Source organism: Patella vulgata, chromosome 5 (genome assembly GCF_932274485.2).
Source record: "Patella vulgata chromosome 5, xgPatVulg1.2, whole genome shotgun sequence".
In the NCBI taxonomy this organism is placed as follows: domain Eukaryota; kingdom Metazoa; phylum Mollusca; class Gastropoda; family Patellidae; genus Patella; species Patella vulgata.
The window spans coordinates 53542636-53561350 of record NC_065883.2 but is presented as its reverse complement, the minus strand read 5'-3'; the positions used below and the strand labels follow the sequence as shown (position 1 = coordinate 53561350).

Below are 18715 nucleotides of genomic sequence, written 5' to 3'. Positions count from 1 at the left end.
ATAAATAGCATATTGTCTAGCCTTATAATATAATTTAATTGGTCCGACTGGTCTTGTTTTGGTCCGACTGGTCTTAGTCCGAGTAGTCTTTGGTCCGAGTGGTCTGGATACCTACGACAATTGGCATTGAGTTTGAGCGTTCGCACACATAACTACCCGCATTCCTGTATTTAGTTACCGTCTTTTACATTCTAGTAAAATCTCTGCAAATTTTATAGCTTTACTTTTTGAAATATTTTGTTCTAATTATTTGATTAGCGACTCGGATGGGATTATTTACTTTTGAACACGCATGCCGCACAAACACAACTATACATTCGTTTTACGGGCTTTATCACACTTCGGTCAAAACTGTCGAATCGAGAATTAATGTTCCGCTTCTTACGGGGTCATACGGGCTTAGTACCATTATATACCCACCCGGGCACCCAATACGGCAATAGACACGCTGAGGGCTGCCGCAACACGCTTAAAGATGTTACTGAAGCGGTTATTATTCGATCGAAAGAATGCGTATAAAATTAAAAATACACTCAGAGAATTCGGAGGTAAGCTTCATGATCCTTGTTAAATTATTTATAACATAAAGAAGATAGGATATTTATAGTTTATTCATGACTTTATTTTTACGAGTATCCATGCAATCAGTGATATTTTAATTGTGAAGAAAATTTGATAGACTGGCGATCAATGGTTTCCATATAAATCTCCTATGTAATTGCCTTCAATTGATATTTTTCGTTGCCCAAACCCATATACGATCAAAATGATCGCGCTGTCAAACTATCTTTCAATGTTAACCAACCCCCGCAACAGGTATATTGGATTCGACCAATACGTCACGAAGACATTGTTGACATCGACTCTGTCGAAATTACAAGTAAATTTTCAAATTTTTCAAGAGAGAAATTGTTCTCATCGTTGTGATAATTAGTTGTGCAATGGATTTTATCGAACGGGAGTTCATTACAAACACACAGGTAAGTTTATAATAACCAAAGTTAAGTAGTTTGTTCATAATCGACGAAATCCGTTTAAAATTTACGATGAATCAGACAGTAGCCTACATATATTATTTACTCTTTTAGTCTCTAGCGCCGTGCCCGTGAAATGTTTACGTTTTTTGATTTAGTTAACACTTAATTAGTTGTCTTTCATAATATTAATAATAACACCATACAACATTTAGAATACTATCTTCTGACAATAGGTGCTGGAATTGAAAATATCATATTCTCTACTGTTGTTACTATTGATTTTGTTGTTGAATTGTTTGTACACAATTTACACGATTATATTTATAAGTAATAAGTTACAACGCAAATGGCCGAGTTTCAAAGTACAATTGCGCATAAGAGTAGTACGCATCACGTGACTGGCGGTATCTATTTATAATCGTCTGTAAAATTTATAAATTGCTATGGATCGTCTGCTTGCTGGTAATTTATAAAACCGGTACAACTTAACTGCAAACACATTGATAAAACTGATGCGACAGCTAGCAACATTCTTGCTAAAACTGTCTGAACACTGGCCGTTCATTATTATTAAATTTATTAAAGTTTCAGTCTCCTGAAACACTGTATTTCTTATTTTCTAGGCATATTTTACGGGGAAAAACTAAAACATCACACCAACCAATTCAGATATTGGGATATGTACAGGTTTTATACAGATAGAATCTAACTAATCCTAATAATTGTTGTAAATAAATAGGAGTTGGGGGGGGGGGCAAGTGTATTCAGACTCCCCCAGAAAAACAATTGGGGGGGGGGGGCACGTACGGGTCAGCCGATACTTCTAGTTTTGGACAGAGAATACAGTAAGTAATCAGACCACAAAGCCATGACCCATATGTGGTATTATTTTATTTTTGCCGTTTGAGTTTGAGTCTTTATGTCTATCAAACTCTGTGAAACGGAAAACAGAGAAGTGTACTTCCGGTACCGTAAATCAGAGTAGCCTCCCCTGTTATACTAGCTCCTTCCCAGGAACGTTCACACTCGGCAAACCTCGGCAGATTCCGGTATCCTAATGAACCCCAAACTAGTCTAGATTAACTCAAAAGTGTACCACATGAAAATCGCACAGCAATGTACCGTACATCTTCAGGTATTACAAAAACACTCTGACAGACATTTCTAGTGGTGGGGTACCCCTGACTGAGCTATGTAATTGCCAGACACTTGTAGTGATGGAGTATCCCTGACAAGAGTTATCTAATTTCCAGACCAAAGCTAGGCTAGATTAGCTGAAATCTGTACAACCTAGAGTAAAACAGCTTTGGAGTTGTTCAGTACCACGAGAGGAATCATGAATGACCACTGCCAGACAGTTTATGCGGTGGGTTACCCCTAATAGACACGCCCAAAATGCCACACCCTCCAACTAGGATAGATTAGCCGGCACTGTTCCCGTGGTCCAAAAATTTAAAAATAGTGCCAGGATGCGTACATTACTAATACCTAGCACGTATTGACGAGGCGATAAACTGCGGCTGCAAGAACTTTTTTTTTTTCAAAAACGCATTTTTAGCCCCATAAAACGTTTTTTTCCCAAAAATTAATTTCTTGCTACCGCAGTTTATCGCCTCTTTCATACGTGCTAGGTATTAGTATTCTACGCATCCTGGCTAAAAATTTAATTTTTTAAAACACGGGAACAGAGCTTGCGAAGTTAGCCTAGTTGGGGGCGTGGCATTTTGGGGCGTGTCTGTTAGGGGTAACCCACCGCACAAACTGTCTGGCAGTGGTCATTCATGACTCCTGTGGTGGTACTGAACAACTCCAAAGCTGTTTTAGGTGGTACAGATTTGAGCTAATCTAGCCTAGCTTTGGTCTAAATATTAGATACTCTTGTCAGTTATACTCCACCACTAGAAATGACTGTCAATTACATAGCTCTGTTAGGGGTACGCCACCACTAGAAATGTCTGTCAGAGTGTTTTTGTAATACCTGAAGATGTACGGTACACTGCTGTACGATTTTCATTTGGTACACTTTTGAGCTTATCTAGTTTAGTTGGGGGTCATGGCATTTAGGGCGTGGAATACCACATCCACCACCAGAAACCCGGCAGACTTACATTCTGATGATACCAGATATACATACATTGATACCATAAAGGAGAAAATTGATACACTTTTCAGCTAGGTTGACCCCCTCGGCTCCTGGTCTAATAGTGAGCCGAGCTTTATCCAATCAGCGAGTACTTTCCCCTTATTACATCATCTCCCCAAATAGAAACTCAATCCATTCCAAGAAAAGCCTGGCCTTGTGTGCTGTGGATTTGTGTAGTCTTGTGAAGAACACAACATGGACAAGACAGAGGAAATAATCATGCATCTTTGTGGAGAGAAATCCCATACTATATGACAAAACAGAAAACAATACAATTCTTGCACCAGGTGGTGGTATTCTCCATATTTCTTCCTTCTTTGTAACAGTTCATGGACCCCTACTCTTTTCTCTTTCTTATTTAGGTCCACAAATACAAAAGAAAGACTTCCTCTGTGTCATTGTCAGACACCATGATTGCAAATGACAATATGTTATCTCTGACAGACAATTCAGCCTTGAAAGCCGGACGTTTTCGCGTTTTCTATTTGAACGGCAAAACCCGGATACGGATGCGGATACGGATACGTTTATGGATACGGATGTAGTATGAACCGAGCTTAATATAGACAATGTCTGTGCATATAACAATCTAGATAACACACCTTATCTCTCAACCCTCTGTTTCGAGATAAGAAATGATGCTATTAACTTCAACGTAGCACATGCGGGAGCAATTCGCACCCGGCATTAATTATCAACAAAACTGACAATATTTTTAATCAAAACAACGATTGATCAAGAACCCCTGGTACTTTCGTACAATATAGACTTATTGCAGACATATAGAGGCTGAACTATGATGTGACGCTATGAAAATATAAATTTTCTACCCCTCCTTAAAATATTAAGTAACTGTTGTTTGACACCTGTTAATACGCAAGTGGAATGACTTTACAACAATAAAAAGTATTGCGTATTAAAATTTTTGTTAATAATAAATATTATAAATATCAATTATTACCCAAAACCCTCATTTCGGTGCAGACCGCCGTTTGGTTTTATCGTAGTCATAACCAACGTTAATAAATGTTATACCCCCCCCCCCCAACCACATAGTAGATATTACTATATTCTATAGCGAACGTTAATAAATATTATACCCCTCCCCAATCTCGCTGTAAACTGCAGTTCCATTCTATCGTAGTGATTACGTTATTCTGCAACCAACGTTAATATCATTATACCCCACCCCTCCCCTTTATTGGTTATCTGACTGTCGTATTGTAAGCCTACACGAATTTGAGGATAAAATTGTTTAAAATGTATAAATCTAAACCGAACCCACTCTCTTGTGGTTGCTTATAATGTTAATTCTATTAAACCATATTGGATTATATACACCCACATTAAACTATTTTAATAATCTAAACACGGCCCCTCTGCGTTTCACCTTTTTCTGATCAAACAGTGTGTGAAAGAACCCAGGTAAAGGTCGGTGGTCCTAGCCACGGTGGTGGCGTATAAAATTTTGTGAGAGGTGAAGGCCGTAAGTCAAGGTCAAATGTCCAAAAACTGACTTTGAAAAGTTCGAGTTCAGTTTTCTGTAACATGACTTTGACCCACTTATCTTTTCTGAAGGACGTCGTCTCTGCTTTCGAGCATTAACTTTGATAATACAGTAAGAAATAAGGCCAGGGCAAGCATAAACGCAAAGGCCCCGAGATGGAGGGGAAGTTTGGACTCGAGGTCAAAATCAAGGTCACGGTTGGTTGGCGTTGACTAGTGGAGATCACCACGACCTTTCACATTGACTTCCTTTCGGACACGGGCCCTCTGCGTTTGACCGTATTCTGACCGAACAGTGTGCAACAGGACCAAGGTAAACGTCCATGGTTCAAGCCAAGATGATAACCTTTGAATATGGTTACGGGGTCAAGGTCAAATGTCTCAAAACTGACTTTAAAAAGTTTGAGTTAAGTTTTCTGTAACATGACCATGACCCACGACTTTGACCCAATTATCTTTTCTGAAGGACGTCGTCTCTGCTTTCACCTCGAGCATTAACTTTGATAATACAGCAAGAAATAGGGGCGCAGCACTTATAAGCGCAAAGGCCCCGAGATGGATGTGAAGTTTGGCCTCAGGGTCAAAGTCAAGGTCACGGTTGGTTAGCGTTGACTAGTGGAGGTCACCACGACCTTTCACATTGACCGCGCCTATTGACTTCCTTTCGAACACGGGCCCTCTGCGTTTGACCATTTTCTGGCCGAGCAGTGTGCGACAAGGCCAAGGTAAACGTCGATGGTTCAAGCCAAGATGATGGCCTTTTAAAATGGTTACGGGGCCAAGGTCAAATGTCCCAAAACTGACTTTGAAAAGTTTGAGTTCAGTTTTCTGTAACATGACCTTGACCCACGACTTTAGCCCATTTACCTTTTCTGAAGGGCGTCGTCTCTGCTTTCACCTCGAGCATTAACCTTTGATAATACATTAATAAATAGGGCCACGGCAAGCATAAACGCAAAGGCCCCAAGATCGATGGGGGGTTTAGACTCAAGGTCACACTTGGTTAGCGTTGACTACTGGAGGTCACCACGACCTTTCATATTGACCGCGCTCATTGACTTCTTTTCGAACACGGACCCTCTGGGTTTGACCGTTTTCTGACCGAGCAATGTGCGACAGGGCCAAGGTAAACGTCGATGGTTCAAGCCACGGTGATGGCCTTTTAAAATGGTTACGGAGTCAAGGTCAAATGTCCCAAAACTGAGTTTGAAAAGTTTGCGTTCAGTTTTCTGCAACATGACCTTGACCTACGACTTTGACCAAATCATCTTTTCTTAAGGGCATCTTCTCTGCTTTCACCCCGGACATTAACATCGATAATACAGCAAGAAATAGGGGCGCAGCACTTATAAGCGCAAAGGAAAATTGATGGAACTTGATGGAAAATTTGAAGTCAGGGTCAGCGTCAAGGTCACGGCGATATTCACACGTAAAGGCCAATCCATCTGGTCAACGCCAAATAGTATTTTATAGAAATTGGTGTCTTAGCGCAAAATTTAAAATATACGAAAATTATTATTAAATTTTATGAACTGCAGTGTAAGGCAGCTAGCGCAGTGTGTCGGAATCCGTCTTAGTGTCTTGTTATTCGAGTCTAAATCGTCAACAAAGAAAATGGCGACGAACGGATGAACTTCTCTCCCGTTCGAAATTAAAAGGTCGGTATTGATCGATTCGGCTGAAATTTGGTGTGCGGTCATTCCTAGTCATCCTTAACATCTCTTGAAAATGTCATGTCTCTACGACAACGGTAACTGGTAGAGGTGCGAAAGTGCAATAGCGCCGAGAAAAGTTTATTCTATTTTGACGCCATTTTGTTTGTTGACTATTAAGACTCGAATAACAAGACACTAAGACGGGTTCGAACACACTGCGCTTCCTGCCTAATGCTGCACGTATATTTTTAATTTTTGTGCTAAGCCACAATTTCTGTCGTTGACCAGTTAGATTGGCCTTTACGTGTGGATATCGCCGTGACCTAGACTTTGACTTCAAATTTCCTATCGAGCTAGGGGCCTTGGCATTTATATGGATGCCATGGCGATATTTCTTGCTGCATTATCGAGGTTAATGTTCGAGGTGAAAGCAACGACTATACGCTTCAGAAAAGATAATTGGATCAAGGTCGCGCTACAGAAAATTAAACTCAAAATTTTCAAATTCCGTTTTTGGACATTTGACCTTGACTTACGACATTCACTCCGTAATCATTTTAAAAGGCCACCATTTTGGATTGGACAATCGACTTGTATCTGGGTCCTGTCATATTAAGATTAAGATTATATTATATACATGCAAAGTATTTATTTAAATGCATAGAACCAATTTGAACCCCTACATGTGCGAACCCATTGAACCCCATACGTTATTGATCTTCGATATAGGATATACTGTCCACTACATACACGTCCATTCTCTGATGTTTGTGCCCGAAAAACGTAAATACACTGCCCCAAAAAATGGACTGTTCACCGAATCGGGCGGGGGGGGGGGGGGGGCTTCAGCCCCCATCCCGACTAGCTCCTACGATTATGCAAGGGAAAAACGGGTGTGCTCGACACTGGACGGGAATCCAAGGGATGTGGCTTTTCGGTCTACCCTCGGACCACAGCTACTCTTCGTAGGTAACGGGGACAAGTGTCAGCTCAAAAGTGACTATACTCATATAGTTAGAAAAACATTATATATGCCTGTAAGAAGCCTATCCTGTACGAAAATAGCCTACTAGGGAATCTTGAAAACGCTGTATGGAAAGTTAACTTTGTATATTATACTAGAAATACGAGACGGTCGGATTAACGGCCTTTAGGGACGATAGAAATAGCGGTTTGTAATTGTTACATTTATGGGCCTTCTTAACGTATGAAGAACAAACTTTTGCACTAATGTACGGACTTTCAAATTCATGGGTTGCTAACTATATAAAACTAGCAAAAGTCTGAAGAACGAATTGCCGTATTAATGGAAGGTCGTGATAACGGGTTGACCTATGTACGGGACTTTGTATTCAATGCTAGAAGGGGGAAGGGGGTGAATGGTTAGCGCGTGCGCGTTGTATCATAAGGTCTGTCATTGAGTCAACTGGCGTGGTTTCGATTTCCCGGTTGTACGTGACAAGGAGTAGGGTCGCCTGTTCAACCTCGTGGGATTTCCCGGATTAACGGACTCGTAGTAAGGGAAGATCGATTTGATAGGCCGCACGGTGGTGCAATAGCGCCGGTAAAGATCGACGACGGTCTTTTAAAATAGTTATGGGGTGAAGGTCAGAAGGTAGAATCAATTGTCCAAGAATTGAATTTGAAAAGTTTGAGTTCAGTTTCCTGTAGCACCACCTTGACCCAGTACACTTTTCTGTTTTCACCTCGAACAGTAGCCTTGATAATACAACAAGCAATAGGGCCATGGCACGCATAAACGCAAAGGCCCCCAGCTCAAAGGGAAGTTTTGACTCTGGATCGAAGTCGAGGTCAGGGTTGGTTAGCGTTGCAGATGACTGGAGGTCACCGTGACCTTCATATTGACCACGCCCATTGACTTTTTTTCGAACACGGACCTTCTAGGTTTGTTTCCTGACCAAGCAGTGTGTACAGGAACCAAGTAAAGGTCGTTTTTGTTCAATATCCTTTACCTATTATCTTAGTCCATTGTGGTGGTTTCACTATGAATTTCGTATACATTGACTTCAACTTTACTAAATGTCATCACGTTGTCTGCGATATCACCTCGATGGAAGCGGACGTTAACTACAACTAACTCACAGGCACACTAAATGTCATTGTGCTTGATAACGATAAGAGGATACTTGTCAAAACGTCGTGCTTTTAGAATAAAACTAGTGATTGTATCCCGTAAAAACTGTCTTCTGTTAATGTGTTTCCCGATCGCTAAATGCTACTCAAAGATCATGTCGTAAATCAAGGTCAAATATCCAAAACGGAATTCGAAATTTTTGAGTTTAGTTTTCTGTAGCGTGACATTGATTCACGACTTTGACCAAATTATCTTTCCTGAAGCGCATCGTCTCTGCTTTCACCTTGAACATTAACATCGATAATACAGCAAGAAATATGGCCATGGCATCCATATAAATGCAAAGGCCCCGAGCTCGATAGGAAATTTGACGTCAAAGTCAAGGTCACGGCGATGTTCACACGTAAAGGCCAATCCAACTGGTCAGCGCCAAATAGTCGTTTACAGAAATTGGTGGCTTAGCACAAAAATTGAAATATATAAAAATTATATTATCATGAACTGCAGCCTTAAGGCTTAGGCAGGAAGCGCAGTGTGTCGGAACCCGTCTTAGTGCCTTGTTATACGAGTCTAAATAGTCAGCAAGCAAAATGGCGTCAAAATCGGATAAACTTTTCTCTTAGTAGAAGCTAAACTACGGTAAAATAAAAAAATAAAAATTGGTGTCAGGTCAGGGCTAGTCCCCCTGAACATCCCCTGAAAATTTCAAGTCTCTACGATTATGGGAACTTTTCACTGTGATTATTCTTTGTTTGCCGAATTCTTGCTTCAATTAATTATGATGATGTATTAATCAATTTTATGTAAGTAATAGTTGTTTATGTATGGTAAATACAAATACTTTAGCGGTATCAATAGTGACAGTTTAGTGTGTTAATTGAAGTACTGTACTGCAAGAATTTTTGTTTACGATTAGGGCCTACATTCCATTCATAGATGTTGAATATTGACTGTATAACCATCGCCGTGCACCCATGACCCCCGCTTTGCGCAAATGCGTGTTTCATCACGGTAGTAGGCCTACAATTTCAAATGAATTTGTGTTTTTGAATCACAAATTTCTACTTGAAAATATATAGTGTTGAATTATCATAAATTTGGGTCAGATGTGTTGACAAATGATTCCTTTTGGCGAACAAAGAAGAATCACGGTGAAAAAATAGACGGTAAGGATTCCAAAATAGCCTTAGAACTGAAGTGGTGTAAAGCGTTAATTTCATATTAGGCCTTCCCGGTGTGGCAGTTTCAGATGGTTCCTGGTGTGTGATTACCGTTTGGCGCATGCGCAGTTGTAGGAGTCAACTCACACCGTTACAGTCGCGGTGTGCATTGACTCCTCGTGATAGGATTTCCCCGAAGATTTTCTTACGGTCAAATCAGACTATTATGTACCGATATTTACAGTATTACCACCACGAGAGGATGCAAATTGACAATCTTTATTATTATTATTTAGTATATATACCCGTCCACAATGCGAACATTCTCTCTTGTATTTGGGCTGTCTACATGCATGTTTGAATGTATGGGATGGTATAATAAATCTATATTTATGTTAAAGAAATCGGAATAAGAAATTCCATACTTTTATATATGTGATAAATGAAGCCACGAAATATCAAAGGCCTTAATCTTCCTTTGGAGGTGAATTAATTGATAATTTCAAGCCAATCATCAATTTGTATGGTTTCCACTGATCGTACGTGTGTAGAACGACTAATCACTAAAAAAAAAACAACGGCAACAAATCACGAACGATAGAAGTATCAATTTCAAGCCAATCAACTTAGATCCGTTGATCGTGTAACTACTCATCACTAAAACAACAGCTAATCACGATAACAAGTATGTTTATTAATGACAAAACTCTAATCAAGTACATGATATACTTTTTCCTGGACTGTCTGACCAGGAACCAACTCGCACTGCAGGAAGTAGATATAGTTTCGTTGTTAAGGCAAACATCAGTTTCGTACATGCGCAAGTGCCCAGGAGAAAACACACAACAGGAGTCAACTCAAACTATCACACCGGTACATGTGTATAGGGACAGACAGTAACGGGTAGAGGACAGAGTCCGATAAAAAGCCGTTACTAAAGTTACTATTTGAAATCTTGTTGAATCACCGCATTGAAATAAACCATAGTAATTGTTATTCAATAAAAAGTGTGTTATTTGATTATTTACTCAAAGCCATCATTGTTTTAACTCGTATCACAATAAATTGTACTGATTTTTGATAAGTTGCTGTTCTTTATAACAAAAATGCTACGATTTTAAATTAAAATTTGGCATAAAGAACAGTATTGTTTTGTTTTATCATCACGTTATCAAATATAAATATAAAATATTGTGATACGAGTTGAAATAATGGTGGGGTTTGGGTAGATTTGGGTAAATAGTGCTACCCTAATTTCTATTACAATTATCAGGAAATCGTAGCGTATTTTATTATTATAAATCATTGACCTTCATTTGCAAGAATTATTGTAAGACATCTGTATGTGCGCAAACTGTGATTTGATTATATATTTGAATAAAATATTGTTTAAATCATCTCTAAACATCTGAATTACAAATAAAACTACCCCATGGCATATCACAAGATTCCATTGTAGCTTGTATTTGTCACTGTCCATAATCTTCAAAATTCAAACAAGACGGACTCTAACTCGATTCCGAAATTTTCGTTTTGCTCATAAATTATTATAGGTACCCTAAAGTTGTATTCCTTTTTTAAAATTTTTATAATATTAATATCAAAATATAATATGCCATTATCGCAAATTCAGTCTCAAAATTGAAATTTTCCGTCATTTTCATAGTACCTCTCCTCAGGTGCAAACCCTATTTTCCAAATGTTCTGGGAGTGGGGGGGGGGAGCACCCTAGACCCTTCTCGGAAGGGAGGCGTGTCCACGGTACCGTTCGCCGTAAACCGTCAAGTGTAGGTCTATCAGCGCCCCCAGATGCCCCGCCGCCCCCCCCCCCCTCCCCAAAAACTATAGCGGTCACGTTCTCGGAAAAGGGATCATATAATGTGTTCACAAGCCAGGGTGACAACATAATGTCGAAAATATCCCAGGATTTCTTATGTAATTTTCCTCGTTCAGAATAATCAATAATTAAATATTTACCAAAATTATTGATTATATAGTGTCTACATGGAAGAAATTGCTTTGACGGTTTAGGCAGCAACGGAAAAGATCAAAACGTGAATAAACTAAATAAATAAACCCAATAGATATAGTAATTGAAGAGGAGCTTTATTAGTTTGTAAACAGTAAATTTTGCTATTTTTAGACTCGAGCTCTTTCCACGTATTTTTACATGGTGAATTAAATCCCATAACCGATTCATTTCTTGTTAATCTTTTAGTACAAGTGTCCCCTATCACGTTATAACGTAATCAAATGGATTTGACCTTGTGTGTGTATGATAGTCGGGCTAATAGGCGTGTTGGTGTCCGCTTTCACTTTAGAGTGATATCGCAGACAATGTCTTTGCTTACGCCATGGTTGCCTTCCCACCCCTCGGAAATCTGCTCAATCATCGCCGTGTTGCACCTACCGACTCCAGCGAGGTAAGCCGCAAGGTCTATTTTCTCACTAAAATGTTCCTTTTCATTGTTCAGGCGTTCACAGAAACTGACACACGACCGTTTAGCAGTAAAACGTTGTCCAGTAAAATTTACTGAGAACTGAAAACTTTTCGACAAGGACTTGAAGGAGTCAATTAGGCCGGTTTCTGAACGTACTTGGCGAGTGTAATGAGACCTACGTTCAGAGCTGAACTATTTTGGACGATGCTTGAACTCGCGTAGGATTATTTCCGTGATTGGCTCAAGTTGGGGCTTTTTTCGGATGACGTTGAGACTAGCCATCTTCTTTCTTTTTCTGGTCCACGTAGCGGGCACTTTACCCTGCTGATACTTCTCATACAGGTGATGCATAAAGACAGCTGGCCATATATAGGTCGTTATTCGTGTTTTTGGATCGCCGTAGTCTTCTTTTAGGATGACCAACTGTGGAACATGTATCTTGGAAAAATCATAATTCTATATTTGCTGAAACATGAACTGGTGTACACAGTTTTAGGGGACACGAACTGACGAAGTCCGGTGATTTGCTATCTCATCCCCCAAGGAGGCAAGTCCATAAATATCCAAAGGGGCCCCATTTGAATATTCCTGATGCACTTAGATAATTTGCCGCGCCCGGGGCAATAAACTGCGGTTGAAAGAAATTGATTTTGGTTTTAAAAAAAACACGTTTTATGACACTAAAAATGCGGTTTTTTTTAAAAAAAAAAAATCGTTCCTGCAACCGCAGTTTATGGCCTCTTCCAAACGTGCTAGATATTAGTATTCTACGCATCCTGGCACAACTTTTAATGTTTTGGATCACGGGAACAGTGCCCGCTAATCTATCTTAGTTGGGTGTCGTGGCATTTTGGGGCATGTCTGTTACGGGTAACCTACCGCACACACCGTCTGGCAGTTGTCATTCATGATTTCTGTGGTGGTATACTGAACAACTTCAACGCAGTTTTAGATGGTGTACAGATTTCAGCTAATCTAGCCTAGCTGTGGTCTGGAAATTGGATAACTCTTGCCAAGGATGCTCCACCATGCCTAGTTGTGGAGTATGGCATTTTGGGCATAGAATACCACACCCACCACCAGATACCTGGCAGACTTACATTCTGATGATACCAGATATGCATGCATTGATAGGCTACCATATATAGGAGACAATTCGTACACTTTCCAGCTAGGTTGCCCCCCCCCCACCGGGCTCCCGCTCTAGTATGGCACTACATTATTATTTGTTGAAATTATTATTTGGCTCTACCCCCCCCCCCCTCTCTCCGGTCTCCCGAAAACCAGACTTCAAAATGCTAGGTATGATTTGACAACTCTATGGTTAAAGCTGTTATACATTGTAACACGACCTTTGGACTTGGCCCACATAGTTAGGCAACCATCTTACCGACTGAAGTTGGTATAATGGCCACTCGCCGAAAATAAAAGTAGCCTGTTTTTGACAAATTGATCTTTTAATTTCAGATTTACAGTATAGTTTTAAAATAAGTGAAAGGAGGTGTCGGCTACCACATGTTTGCCTGCATAAATAGAACGAGTATCCAAATAGGTAAACAGAAGATATCGCCTGGTTATTATATAGACGAGTTACTTAATAATGTAAGTCGTACCTCTGTGCGATATTCTACCACACAAAATCAGAAAATGACTGATTTGGATGAAATGAAATCTGAACAATCGACTGGGACTGATGGAATAAGAAGGTAAAAGAATATATTATCTATACGAGTTAAGTGTTAAGTCAAGAAATTTGCTCTTTTACATTGCTATACAAACACTGTTATCGGAACTGTTCCTGATACACTAAATGTGGAACTCTTCCCAGAAAAGTTTTTTTCAACCTCCCATTAAAAACAAATATGGCGGTTGATCTGGTTACATTTTGTCACATTCATTTTTATCGTCGGTGAAGTGTCAAAAGGGCGTATCTCGGGAAATTAGTTAAATACACTTTTTTGCACTTTTTAAAATCTCCCAATTAACATGCACATTTCTGTCTAAGCTGTGTATCTCAAGGCCAATTAGAACTGTTCTGGATATCATGTATCCAAATGTGTATCTTGATTTGTGGAAATTTTGAAATGTAAAAGGTTCTATTTCTTTATCTAGAAATTCTTAGATACACCCATTTGACACTTCACTGACGTTATGTTCTTTTGTTAATGAGCAAACGACAGAAGTGTACAGTGGAATTCTTTACAGAAAAGGTAATTTCAGTCCACATGCATTCAATTCGAATGAAACCTAAACCGATCATGGCAGGCTATCTCGATCATGGCAGGCTATCTCGTTACATTTGGCCCACTCTTAATTATTTTCTATTGAAAATACAAACATAGAAACCAATGACTGTTTTTTCAGCAATCTGATGCTCTCTTTACTGAGTTAGCAGTCTCGTCAGGTTATGGAAGAAGTTAATCATGTTTATAAATAGCCTGTACTACTCCTTTTACCACAAGTGCCTGTAATATGGAAAGTGTTTCAAAAATAACATCAAACTATGACTATATAAGTACATGTCTAAAGTCTGTTATGTCCATGTTCATAAGCGAGATTATCAAGTAACTGGCCTGATTCCAATTTCTAACACTGGGACAAATAACTCCTCAGAAACCATTAGAATTAAATAACTGGGATCAAAGTTCACTACTCTAGATTCCGTCAACCAGTGGCAATACTCACTAATTTTAGCTAGGTAGACAATGAAGTCTACGATGATGTTTAAAAATTATCCACGTGACCCGTTTCTCACCTTGGTATTATTATATATACTGAAAGAGAATCGGTTTCTGACGAGTTATTTGCCCCCGAGTTAGAAATTGGATCAGACCAGTTATTTGATAATCTCTCTAATTATGAACATGGACGTAACAGACTTAGACATAGCTTAATGTTATTTTTGAAATATTTTATCCATGTTACAGGCGCCTGTGGTTTTACAAGGTGAAGACTGACACATGAGCAGAGGAGTGTTCTCAGCAGGCCCATAGCTCTAAAATACCTACTGTAGACTGTGCCGGGTGTGCCCCCCCCCCCTAAAAACTTCACTGCCCCTCCGAAGCTAGCAAGCTGGCTACGGGCCTGGTTCTCAGAATGATTACCATTCACACTACAAAAATTTAAGTGGGATTCTATGGTCCAGATTGGAACTGTTCTTGACTGAAAAGGAATTAAATATTTAAGTTTAAATATGCCCTTATAATAGTACTTTGCAAGAATTTAAAGGAGCTAAATCGCTAATATTTGGGACCTAGAAATTGACCCAAATAGGTCACAACCCATATAATAATGTAATCTAATTATATATACACTGATTTACGTTCAATTGTTTCCGTTTTGACTCTAATTTCAAATCAGTTATATCCAGCGAAATACGTCATGAGTCTCAACCGAAAATAACAATTTCTAGCGTCTGGTTATTCCAGTCTATTGCGCATGCTCTCTAGGCGTCACCGTTTGACATGAGGTGTGGAATATGTCTAACCTCGTTCTTTCTGGTCACTTGTTACAAGTGACGCTGAAACGCATTATGGTACACGATTCGTGTACTAATGGTAAAATGTTTATTTTGTCTTAAATATTGGATATCAGAAGCCTACCTTTTCCCGGTAAGATCACAACATCAATGTTGATTTGAATTGACAAATAATCTGTGTTTTCAACGTGTAAGACTTCGGATGATATTGAGTTAGAGACTTAGCTACTTTAAAATTAGATAACCTTTACACTTCTAGTTCTAACATGCAGTAATGAAATGTCTTATGCTCCTGATCAAGTGAGATTTCTATTGAAATGTGGTATATTGGCATACTCTCTGTTTTCTCTCGAAGCTAAAGTTCTCTGCTGGTTAGCTTTGAATTTATATACACAAGATGAAGAATCCGAATTGGTCTTCAACGATTTCTGATAATTACTCGCAAAGTAATGAACCTTCATCACTTTGAAAAATCCCATGTATACTGTAGTGGCTAAACATAAAATTCATTTACTTCAGACCCAAATGGCTTCCATTTTTGACAGCCATGAAGTTTACTCAAGATTTTAATGAAGATAAAACAGGTGTTGTAGTTCATCATCCAGGGTTATCATTCGAATCATACGACAGAGATGGTAAGTCACCTATCCATACAGATGTAAAGATGCACAAACTTCTTTCACCCAAGGTGATATCGCAGACAAGAAATACTTTAGTTAATGCAATTTGTTTAATATACTCTCGTACAATCTATTTCTGAGTTCGTCACAGTCAGCCAGAATAAGAAGAATTGAATTATTCTGTTTAACGATATGTAGGTAAATAAGTAAATCATTTTGATAATAGCAACTCAAGTGAGAAGAGTTATCAAATGGTACAAAAACCGATGTCCCACTTACAAACTGGCATAAAAGATCCCTTGGCAGTTGCTATAGTGCCGTCGTCTGCTCAAATTTTCCCTCATTGCACACTGGTGTATGTTTGTCTCCATTAGCCCAGTCGGTACAGAACAGTACATAGGATGTTAAACACCATTTCATTTCTATAGCCCAATGAATTAGAGGAGCCACAGTGGCCGAGTGCGGAAGACATTGGCTAGCTAACCTGGAGGTTCCATGTTCGATCTCTATGTTGATCAAGAAATTTCATCAGGATTTCCAACATGGTTCCCCCTTGCCGGTGGTGCAGTACGGAGGGTCTTGCAAGGGAGGGTTAGTCTTTGGGTTGGAGGAAAAAACAAGGCCCCGTGCACATATTGCCTTGCACGTAAAAGAACCCCTAACGGTTTTAATTCGAAATAAGAGTAGGCTATAATGCCGCGGTCCTGTAAAGCACACTTTAGAATTATTATATACATGTATTCCTAAAATGAAATGAAAAGTGGTTCAACATCCTACTTGTCTGTTCCATCAGGCTACTGAAGACAGGCATGCGCCATTCAGTGTGCAATGAGGAAAATTTTGCCTGGACATCAGTGCTATGGCCTACTCTTATATTTGAAATTTCAACGTCAAGGGTTCTTTTAAGGGGTACATATGATCTCAGCTTTTCACAGGATCCAAATGACTAGACACTGTTCCTTGTAAGGCACTCCATCCTGCACCCCTGAGAAGGAGAAACCACACCAGAAAATCCAGAGGAATTTTCTCAGCTAACACCGGGATCAAACCCCAGACCATCAGGTTAGTGAGCCAGTATCTTACTGGGCCACTGCGGCTCCCTATATTCCTAAAGCCTGTATTACAACAGAATTGTTCAATCTACTTTGAATACATTAATAATTATATGAAGTAATGAGTTGGGGAATGTTAAAATATTTATGTATGACATATGTATGTATCCACAGGTAATCCATCAATTACCAGTATCATGAAGTTACTGATGTCGGCCCGTGCTTATGCCTATCATAATCCTATCGACAATACAGGCGCAACCTTCCTCGATTATGCTAAAATGACAGACGACTGCTTCACATTTATGGCATCATCAGAGATCAAAGTCGAAAAAATGATGTATGACATTCAAATTGTGAAAACACCATTGGATATCAAGGTAAATCTCGGATATATAGGAAAATCATCCTTGAACTCTGTGGCAGAAGTGACTCTACCTTTCAATGGAATGACTCTGCTGAGGAATGTGAATCAGGTTGTCGTGATTGACAAGTTGACACGTAAACCTAAACCAGTTCCAGATTGGTGGAAGGAGAAATATTCAGGCTGTACTGTTAGAAATCAGCCTCTTATTATTCCTAAACTTGTTAGACCAGATAAGTATTATACTTACAAATTCTATGTGGCATGGAGTGACACAGATAACTATAATCATACCAACTCGGCATCATATTCCAGATTTGCAATCAACGCTATTCAGAATGCATCGTCTAACAAATATTTTAATTCCCTAACCCAAGACAAATTGAACTCCGGAATCAAGAAAATTCAAATGTCTTATATAGGTGAAAGTGCTGAGGGGGATCTAATAGAAATAAGTGTATGGGAAGCAAGTGATAAGCCAATTGCATATTGTCAATTCCTGAAAGAGGGCAAAGCTGTATTTCAATGTAGTGTTTTGTATAATATGCCTGTTGACTATCCTGATGTGGGTATTTAAAATACAATGTTATTACCTTACTAATTAAATGATATATAAAAACAGGAGTGGTTGATTCTTTATTTATTGACTTTGTTCAATTTAAGATACTAGTATATAAGAGATCCAAGATCTCAATTTTAGACTAAGATAGTCAGAAAAGAAGCTGCAGAAAAAAACAAGATGAAGGTATTAGAAGCTCTTGCAAAACCATTTGCTTTGGTCTCCTCCTTAGGATTTTCCAGACCCTTGTTGGTTACTGAATGATGGCTTGTCAGGCCCCTATATACACACACCAGAAGCAAAGTTCTATATGTTAAATATAAAATCATTGTCAGCATGTTTTTTGAAAATTCCATTAGAAGCCATTGTCTTGTGTCTGTTTAGTCCCAATATTATGGTGATAGTATATGTTCCAACCATTCCAGGAAAAGGGACATAAACTGTCTAAAGAAAAATGAGTACAGGTAGTTTAATGTTACATCCAGTCAGAAAGATAATCCTTGACAAATTCTAATTACTAGCCTTTATCACAGATCTCCTATACTGACAGGTACATGTATATCAGAATAGCAGTTTCAAATCTTAGATTATATTTACTTTAAAGAATGATACAGGTATTTTTACTTTTAAAGAATGACATTAAATTATATTTATTATAAAGAATG

At 39.0% G+C, this 18715-nt stretch overlaps 1 protein-coding gene across 5 annotated transcripts; it reads left to right on the top strand.

Moving 5' to 3' along the window:
• Positions 1 to 756: 756 nt before the first annotated feature.
• On the top strand, positions 757 to 18112 carry LOC126821820 (uncharacterized). Of its 5 annotated transcripts, none has more exons than XM_050550330.2 (4): positions 757 to 980; positions 13445 to 13683; positions 15975 to 16090; positions 17302 to 18112. In XM_050550330.2, the coding sequence occupies exons 2-4, from the start codon at positions 13493 to 13495 to the stop codon at positions 18066 to 18068; spliced, it is 1074 nt and encodes a 357-aa protein (XP_050406287.1). In that variant the 5' UTR covers positions 757 to 980; positions 13445 to 13492; the 3' UTR covers positions 18069 to 18112. The 5 variants fall into 5 exon arrangements, with proteins under 5 accessions (XP_050406287.1, XP_050406285.1, XP_050406288.1 ...); XM_050550328.1 differs by lacking the exon at positions 757 to 980 and adding an exon at positions 6225 to 6284; XM_050550331.2 differs by lacking the exon at positions 757 to 980 and adding an exon at positions 8984 to 9015.
• Positions 18113 to 18715: the final 603 nt, after the last annotated feature.